General features: G+C 33.9%; 1 protein-coding gene across 1 annotated transcript; it reads left to right on the forward strand.

Annotated features, from left to right (window-relative positions):
- The first annotated feature begins 204 nt into the window (after window positions 1-204).
- LOC139512200 (uncharacterized) lies at window positions 205-9,811 on the forward strand. Its single transcript, XM_071299613.1, has 4 exons — window positions 205-338; window positions 1,276-1,704; window positions 5,914-6,079; window positions 8,829-9,811. Exons 1-4 carry the CDS (start codon window positions 336-338, stop codon window positions 9,677-9,679), a joined length of 1,449 nt encoding a protein of 482 aa, XP_071155714.1. The 5' UTR covers window positions 205-335; the 3' UTR covers window positions 9,680-9,811.
- Window positions 9,812-10,491: the final 680 nt, after the last annotated feature.

Raw genomic sequence — 10,491 nt, forward strand, 5'->3', positions numbered from 1 at the left:
GTCTTTAAATTGTTTATTTATTACTGTGTATTCTTCTTGTACCATTCGATACATCAAATTTGTCCTTTAGTTAAAGTATATTGGAGCCTTTACAATCTTTTCTATTACTATTTTTTAATTACTTCAATGTACATTGTCGTTGAAAATATTTAAATCAACTAAATAATGAGACAACAATACTTATAGTTGACCAATGATCCGGCCCACTAACCGAGCTTCTGTTTTATGTAAATTGAACCATCGCGCAAACAAACATTCATGTATATTCATTATGGAGCAGCAAATATTTAATTTTTCAATTAACTATTGATCAAGTATTGGAAAGATATTTAATAATGGTAAGTGCTTGAATACGAAATTTACATATTTTTTTAAATTGGCAACTTCAATCGATTTTCTGATAAAAGAGTCTTAGAAGTATAAATATTGCAACTTGACTTAAACAATTATTGCTTTGCATTGAAGTATATTGGTTTTCAAAGATTTAAGTTAGTCCCAAATTGACTGCTTTTACATACAGACTTTCAGGTAAGAAAAAACATTATATTAAACGCTCTTATATAATAAAATGATGAAGATTTTTAAAACTGATTATAGTAGTAGACTGGCCACGTATTTGAGAGATGCCAAAATCTGTTTTTATCTGAATATTGCTATTTCTTTTGTACCAGATATTTCTCGAAGTTATAAATGTGAAAGTCTCCGAGTTATTTCCCTTCTCCCGGCGACACAAACGACATACATTAGTGTATCCGTATTTGCAAAAAGCTAATCGGTTCTGATAATGATAATGATAACGACCTAACACGTTGAAAATCAAGCTCAGAGTCAGCTCAAAATTAAGATCAACAGGATTCATATTCTTATTTCATTTAGATGTTCTCGGCATAATAACATATGTGCTAATCACCGTACGTGATACTATTTGCCACTGGACGTTTATCACTTATCCATTTAGTAATTAATTTAAACCTAGAATGAATCGAGGTAGTCGAGGAGAAATCCAAATGTCGGGGTATTGAAAAATATTGAATTTGTGAATTTGTACAAATAATCGGAGAATTATACAATTTCATCTTTCGTTCTTTGGGCGTTTTTTAGACAAAATTTATCTATGTCTTAACAGTTTAAGTTTAATCTTAATTGTACTGTCAGTATATGTTTAACTATTAAAACATAATTGTGTCTGGACTTCAAATACTGATGTTTGCATTTGTCTTTGCTTATTGTCTTAGGACTTTTAAAATGTTATTCTATGACCACAATATTTTGCAGAATAACCACTCATCAGAAACTAGTATCAACTCTTACAAACATGTGAGAAGTAGTGGGTATTTGGCGCCGAAATATCGTTATCGAAACCCGCCATCAACGATGTCCTGGTTGGAAGATGACATCGATCTCAACGATATAGAAGGAAAGGATCGATCAAAAAGTCCAGAACCACAACTCGATGATTTTATACAAAAAGTTTTGCAAACCAAGAGAAATTCGATCACTCGAACAAAAGAAAAGGCATATAAAAGCGCTCTCTACCTAGCAACAAACATTGTAGCTGTAGCTTTTGAAAATGAATGGCTGTATCCAATGTATATCCGCAACACAGAGAGAGAAGCCGATCTCTGTGATTTCAGAGCGGTAGATAAAAATGTTTATGTTGGATTGGTTCCTCTCAGAAAACCTATCAGAATGAACGCATTCATGGTAAATATAATATATAATATCCGCAAATGAAACATTTTTTTTTTTCTAATTTACGTAACAGTGTTTTTTAAGACGTCACATCGATTTCAATTTACAACCAAATGAAATAATTATATTTTTTTTTATTAAACACATGATGCAGCTCTAAGCAAAATTGATCATATATAGGTTGCATTTCTGTAAATATTGACAATGCAATTTCCCATAGGAACTCCTTTTATGGCTATTAAAACTGTACCACCTTTACTGTGAAGTTTTGAAAAAATCTTATTCTAGAATTGATAGTTCATATGCACTACAATTTTTTTCAAAGGTCAAAATATAGGGCTGTGCGGCATATTTTCAACGTTTATATGCACTGAACTTTTCAGAGTTTAAGCTAACACTAATTTTCTTAACTACCCCTACCTCGAATGAAGGGTTACCACAGATTTCAATGTAAACAATATGCACACGTATATTTACTGGTAACATTCCCAAGATATGTCTCTATGAGATGGAACACAGAGAGCATAACTGGGAACCAGTATGTAAACAAAATTAATTTTCTATGAATATTCTAAATCTCCCCAAAAGAGGCGTGGTTTGAGAAACAGCTGTATTTACAAAGTGCAACCTATAGATGGTTTAGTGGTGCTGTTTATTCCCTTTTGCTGTAAGGCTCTTAGAAGTTTATTCTGTGGACTTATATTGGTACGAGCCAACCTGGTGAAAATTCCAGAAACGCGTGTCATTCTGACGAATATTAATTTAACGTGTCTTTCTTTAAAATGAGAAGCCTTCATGTACTTCTCTATGCGATTTAATGATGTGGCAGCCAATGGTTGGCCAGCATACTCAAATTTAATCACTTTTACCCGAGTTAAACACAGGGCCTTATGTCAATATGTGTTTTACGTTATATTTAGCAGCCATCGTATTTAAGATTTCAGATCGCAAACAAAAAATGGAAGAGGAGCGTTTTTCAGAAAAATCTCTTTGTATCTTTTTACAATGTATTTTTTCTTCTTTAGTTAAACAAGGAGTAAACGCACCCTCTATTCGTTTGTGCAGGATTTGGGTTTACTGTGTTTCAGACGGTTTCTGAGAAGAACATATGTCTTAAAAAGAAGATGTAGTATGAATGCCAATGAGACAACTCTACACAAGAGACTTCTGACAGACACATATAGAATGCGGAGGGGGGTAAACAAGTTTGAAGGCACAAACCCTCCCCTAACCTTGGACAGTGGTGTAACAGTACAACAAAGAACTAATAATAAAAAATCAGTTGAAAAAAGCTTAACTGATCAGATGGATACAAATAGAAGTACTCAAAAACAGAGTAAGCGTGGATGGGTACTTATACATCACCGAAACAAAAAAACAGTAAGTAAAGAGCTGTAAGAATTCGTAGCTACTGACAGCTAGTTCAAAGCCAATTATCAACTATTGAAATATCAATCAGTACACATCCAACATCCAGTGGACTTAGTGTAAAGACGTAAGCACGTGTCTATCGCAGGGACTTATCCTGAAATATGGTTCACCTTGCCTGAATCATGGATTGGGATTGGCATCAAAAACTTAAAATTATTATAAACCAACTATGTGTATTTTAATTCATTATACGCCACGCGATTCCTCTCTTTTTAGCTCACCTGGCCCAAAGGGCCAAGTGAGCTTTTCTCATCACTTTGCGTCCGGCGTCCGGCGTCCGTCGTCCGGCGTTAGCTTTTACAAAAATCTTCTCCTCTGAAACTACTGGGCCAAATCAAACCAAACTTGGCCACAATCATCATTGGGGTATCTAGTTTAAAAAATGTGGGGCGTGACCCGGTCAACCAACCAAGATGGCCGCCACGGCTAAAAATAGAACATAGGGGTAAAATGCAGTTTTTGGCTTATAAAAATGTTTATCAGGTCAAGATCTATCTGCCCTGAAATTTTCAGATGAATCGGTCAATCGGTTGTTGGGTTGCTGCCCCTGAATTGGTAATTTTGAGGAAATTTTGCTGTTTTTGGTTATTATCTTGAATATTATTATAGATAGAGATAAACTATAAACAGCAATAATGTTCAGCAAAGTAAGATCTACAAATAAGTCAACATGACCAAAATGGTCAGTTGACCCGTTTAGGAATTATTGCCCTTTATAGTCAATTTTTAACCATTTTTCGTTAATTAAAGTAATCTTTTACAAAAATCTTCTCCTCTGAAACTACTGGGCCAAATTAATCCAAACTTGGCCACAATCATCTTTGGGGTATCTAGTTTAAAAAATGTGTGGCGTGACCTGGTCAACCAACCAAGATGGCCGCCACGGCTAAAAATAGAACAAAGGGGTAAAATGCAGTTTTTGGCTTATAACTCAAAAACCAAAGCATTTTGAGGAAATCTGACGGGATAAAAATGTTTATCAGGTCAAGATTTATCTGCCCTGAAATTTTCAGATGAATCGGTCAATCGGTTGTTGGGTTACTGCCCCTGAATTGGTAATTTTGAGGAAATTTTGCTGTTTTTGGTTATTATCTTGAATATTATTATAGATAGAGATAAACTTTAAACAGCAATAATGTTCAGCAAAGTAAGATCTACAAATAAGTCAACATGATCAAAATGGTCAGTTGACCCGTTTAGGAGTTATTGCCCTTTATAGTCAATTTTTAACCATTTTTCGTAAATTAAAGTAATCTTTTACAAAAATCTTCTCCTCTGAAACTACTTGGCCAAATTAATCCAAACTTGGCCACAATCATCTTTGGGGTATCTAGTTTAAAAAATGTGTGGCGTGACCTGGTCAACCAACCAAGATGGCCGCCACCGCTAAAAATAGAACATAGGGGTAAAATGCAGTTTTTGGCTTATAACTCAAAAACCAAAGCATTTTGAGGAAATCTGATATGGGATAAAAATGTTTATCAGGTCAAGATCTGTCTGCCCTGAAATTTTCAGATGAATCGGTCAATCGGTTGTTGGGTTAGGGACGACATCAAAAGTTCAATGAAGGATAAAAAACTTAATTCACATAGTTTTTTCACTGATCCCCCCACCCCCCTCTTAACTTAATTTGGGAAAAATTGATTGACCCATATAGATATACGTAAATATCAATGTCGGATAACCAAATCTTGCAGCCGTTCAACCCCCCCCCCCCCCCCCCCCCCCCCACCCCCAAACTATTTGAATTAAGTTTTTTTATCTTACATTGATCTTTTGATGTCGTCCCTTACTGCCCCTGAATTGGTAATTTTGAGGAAATTTTGCTGTTTTTTGTTATTATCTTGAATATTATTATAGATAGAGATAAATTGTGAACAGCAATAATGTTCAGCAAAGTAAGATCTACAAATAAGTCAACATGACCAAAATGGTCAGTTGACTCCTTTAGGAGTTATTGCCCTTTATAGTCAATCTTTAACCATTTTTCATAAATCTAAGTAATCTTTTACAAAATCTCCACTGAAACTACTAGGCCACAATCATCTTTGGGGTATCTAGTTTGAAAAATGTGTCCGATGACCTGGCCATTCAACCAAGATGGCCGCCACGGCTAAAAATAGAACATAGGGGTAAAATGCAGTTTTTGGCTTATAACTATGAAACCAAAGCATCTAGAGCAAATCTGACAAGAAGTTAAATTGTTAATCAAGTCAATATCTATCTGCTCTGAATTTTTCAGATGAATTGGACAACTGGTTGTTGGGTTGCTGCCCTCCAATTGGTAATTTTTAAAGAAATTTTGCCGTTTTTGGTTATCTTGAATACTATTATAGATAGCGATAAACTGTAAACAGCAATAATGTTCAGCAAAGTAAGATCTACAAATAAGTCAACATGACCTAAATGGTCAATTGACCCCTTAAGGAGTTATTGCCCTTTATAGTCAATTTTTAACAATTTTCATTAATTTGGTAAATTTTTGTAAATTTTTACCAAATATAGTTCTCTGTTACTAATGGGCAAAGTTCATTATAGATATAATTGTAAGAAGCAAAATCGTTCAGTAAAGTAAGAACTTCAAACACATCACCATCACCAAAATACAATTTTGTCATGAATCCATTTGTGTCCTTTGTTTAATATGCACATAGACCAAGGTGAGCGACACAGGCTCTTTAGAGCCTCTAGTTATTTAAAGCTCGAACAAATTAATTTTCATATTTGCCGACTCTGCTCGTAGTAACTTATTTATTCACAGAAAAAAAATGTTTCCATATCTCTTTAAAGGTAGCATACAAATCACCGGGAGATTTGCCTTCTCATCGAATGCTGGTTCAAATAAACAAGAAAACTACAAAAGAAGAACGGTTGAATATTGTTAATGAATGGGGACATTGTCTCGACGCCAATGGAATTTTACGACCTGACTTTGTGCTTCAATGGTTTAACAGAGGTAAGAAGCGAGTTGGTATATAATTCTTTCGACTTCTTTACCTTATAAAATGTCCTTGGAGATTATGTTGCTAAGAGACAACAACCCGACCAAAGAGACCAAAGACAAGATTGTTCCTTTACCATTGTATATGATGACTTTAATTAAGTGTAAAAAATTTGAAATAAGCAGAAAGTTACTTATGATATAAAAGTCAAATTATGCTTATTAATAATCATAATTTTAAAGCAACAGTTGCACATACAAACGAATGGAGATCGGACGAATTTCTCTTTAATTTATTTCACATCAGGGCCATTTGATTATTTCAATTCAATTTATCACAGAAAACTGTGTGTATTTGAAGAAGCTATCAATAGCTTCTATGTCTTATTTTGAAACAGATCACACACAATTATAAAGGACTGCAGATAGTTTAAAACCGCAATTTTGACAGATTTTGGCTAATATTGAGATTTGTCCAGAACAAATATAAGAATGACCTTGTTTTGTTTTGTAAATGAAAAGTTATGTTGGAAATTAAGCTATGTCTGGCTTACAAAATTTGTATCCAGGTACTAGTACTTATAATGAGTTTATTTACAACCACTGGGTTGAATTAAGTTATTACTGGTGAAGCTAGGTTTCCTGTCCGGGTTTCACCAGCTCAGTATATATGTCAGCACTTCTGACATTATGAATTAACTTTACAAATCTTTTTTCAAAATACTAAGAATTTACTACTCAAAGAATAGATAGACTAATTATGAACTTGGTAGTATTTGTCAAAACCTTTCGGAATTTTTGGTTCTCAATGCTCTTCAACTTCATACTCTAATTGGCAATAAAGTTTTTAATTTCTTTGATTCGAGTGTCACTGATAAGTATTATGCATGTAGACGAAAGATACTCTTAACAATGACGAGTGTATTTACAACCACTGCGTAGATGCCACAGCTGGTGGAGTTTCCTCTCCGAGGAATTCACTAGCCCAGTAGTGAGCACTTCTTTGTTCACATGAACTTTATCGTACTTTATTTGACCTGTTTAACTTTATTGATTTGATCGTCACAGATAAGTCTTTTGTAAAAGAAACGCGCGTCTGGCGTACAAATGTTAGTACCTATGATGACTTTATTTGTCTTTCCAATACTATACAAAAATGTTTTTTACACAAATAATGGAGCGTTGAATATTACCACTTTGATTTTTAAAGTACTAAAGGGGGATTTGAGCATGAAAACAAGTCTCACACACACACACACACACACACATTTTTGCCAAAAAAACAAACTATTAACAATATACAATGATTAAGGTGGACACAATTGCTAACTGCTAGACTATAAGATTATAGAAATGTGGTATTTTTTCTCTTGTCACTTATGAAGTTTGCAACCATAATAATATATATGTGAGTTTTAGACTAAATTGGTAATATGTCAGCTAGTACGTCCTTCGAAGAGACATTTTCAAGTATATCCCTTTTCAAGTATAAAGTTTGGCGCTCTCGTATTACGGGGCAAGTGATCTAACGTCGGGGCTGTGTATTTATAAATCCTGCAAAGTCAAAACAGATGTCGAATAAGGGCTAGTCTTGAGCTGACTTTAAATAAAGCAAAGATAAAGCTAACAATTAACACTACCCTTTCTTGGTCTTGATATCTATATTTTTAATGAGAAGCTAAATACCAAAATTTACGATAAAAGAGATGCTATATTCATTTCCTATTGTTAACTATCCATTTTCAGATGGTGACATTAACATATCACCATCTTATGGTGTTTATTTATTACAACTTGTTCAATTCGCTCGTGTATGTAACAACGTATTTGATTTTAACAACATAAATTGATGTATCGCTAAACAATTATTACACCAAGGTTTTGTTATGCAAACATTTACTTAATTCCATCATCAGGACATCATTCCTAAATATAAATTAAAGTGCAGACATATTATACGTTCAGATATTTCACATCCATTCTTTTATGATAATATTCTATACAAAGCACAAAATTGTCAATAACTTGCCTCAAAAGCGAACCAAACCTTAAGTTACAATACTGTCGTAAGCTCATTAAAGATGACATTCTTTAAAATTAATATTGACTCGCTCATAGGGTCTTCTTTGCATTGGAAATTAAGACATACGGGTTATTTTCTTCTCGTATATCTTATGATACTAAATCCCTAATGGGAGGTATTGTGCTTGATTTCCTTTGTTAATTTATGTTAATCATTGTCATGTTTATGAGTTATACTTCTGTTAACTATATTCTAACATCGGACTCAGACTTCTTTTCAACTGAGTTTTACTGTGCGTTCTGTTGTGTTATTGCTTACTCTACTTTGGCTATAGGTATAGGGGGAGGGCTGAGATCTTACAAAATATGTGCAACCCCGTCGCTTTTGTTAGCACCTGTATCTTGACAGGAACCTCTGGCCTTTGTTAGTATATTTTTTTCATTTCATCTTGAGTTTAGTATGACGTGCATGTTCTCTAAAGAAGTACACATTTTTGTTTAGGGGTCTGCTGAAGCCCGCTTCCGAGTGGACGTCCATTTTGTATGAACTAGTACACATTTTTGTTTAGATGCTAGCTGAAGACTGCCTCCGGGTTCGGAATTCTCTTGCTGTGTTGGCTGTTTCCTGCTCTTTAGTCGAGTTAATGTCTCTTTGACAAATGCCCAATTTCCATTCTCAATTTCATGATTTTTAGATATTTATTTTTTGTTATATCTTAGTAGTCTATATTTGATATTCCAGGGTTGATAAAATCTTGCGAAAAACTTGAAGTGGAAAACAAAAGAACACAGAAACTTGCGTTCCTGGAAACCAGTTTGGCTGATGACGGTACCGTTTGGGTGCATATCATTGGTTTTGATCCTCAAGAAAATTACAAAATTAATCTGGTTCCTTGTTTTTCCCTAACAGAAGTACCGAAACAGTTATATATAAATGCACCAATCCCGAGCAGACGACCATACAATGACGACCAATCAAAATTCATTCAGGAGGTGCATAATGGAATAAAGGAAGGCGAGGAGATCTTGTTTCTAGAAGCAAGACTAGAAAAATGGTGCAGCAAATCGAGATGTAGTCCATCCATAGAAATAAGCTGGGGAGTACACATTGGACAACTGGAAGATAGATCATTTGGTTTCTTAAATACTTTAAAACCAAAAAGACTATTTGAAGATATCATTGTGCTAATCAATGCGATAAAAGATGAACACGTCGTTTGCCTTCATGCAGTGACGAATCGAGTCATAAACCATGCTGTATTTTTTCAGTACCGAAAAAATCTTGGGAAATTCCAACAAAAGCAGGATTGGTTTTTAGCAGTGCTTAAAACAATACAGACACAACTAAATCTGAATACGTTCCCGAATTTCTTTTTACAAAAACAGAACATTTTTATGGAAAGCGACCCTCAAATATTAAAGTTTAACAAGGACGAAATCAAACGTTTGATTATTTGCATAAAAAATAGCCCCGAATCTTTACTGTCTTATTCCGGATGCGAGGAAACTAAACCTGAGAATGACGATTGTGAAAAGTCTGACGATGAAAAAGAAAGCAGTGGTGAGAAAAACAGTGTTCATTTTGAGGACTGAAAAAAATAAAGTTTAAAATTCTCAACAATGGCAAACATTTTGATTGGAAGAGGTCAACAATAAACAAGTAACATACTGTATGTGAAAACTCAGTTTTATTCGGGATGTTACGCACTGAAAAAATCAATCCTGTTGAAGAAAGTAGTTACAATAAAAATTATGACCAGTGGGAGTAAGGAAAATAGCCATAAAATGGAAACGGCTTCATTCACAGTATCACAAATGTGCAAAGATTTCATTTGAAGCAGAATATCTTAGCCTCAAATTTATCTATTTTGTTTTAATTTTCTATTTTGTATTTTGTTCGACACTTTATATCAGTGATTTTAAAGACTTATATTTAAATCTAATTTTCAATAGAACGTATCTCAAATTTTTTAATTGTAACGGATAAAGATATGAGTTTCGAAGATTGAAAATGTTGTAGCTTGGGATAAAAAAAGTTCTTTAAATCTTATCAAATAATTTATTAACCCTTGTAAGTCATATTTTCTTCTGACATCAAATAAAATAAATTTTCATACTTAGGAGTAATAGTAACTGGTATACGTCAATGTCGAACACTTACGACATAACATTACAAATAGAGGTCAACATACGGTCACTGTTATCTACAGTTCGTTATTGTCCCCTAGTTGTTAAAAAAAGATTTTGAAATATCATAGAGATTTCAACAGATCTGCTATGATAATAAAATCCCTAAATGACAAAAACAAATTAAGCTATAACTGAAGAAAACCCCTGATGACTCGACTCAGGAACATACATGTGTTTCGGAGTTGTGTAAAAGGCATAGTAGTTTACCGAAATTA

This window comes from Mytilus edulis, chromosome 2 (assembly GCF_963676685.1).
Source record: "Mytilus edulis chromosome 2, xbMytEdul2.2, whole genome shotgun sequence".
Taxonomy (NCBI): domain Eukaryota; kingdom Metazoa; phylum Mollusca; class Bivalvia; order Mytilida; family Mytilidae; genus Mytilus; species Mytilus edulis.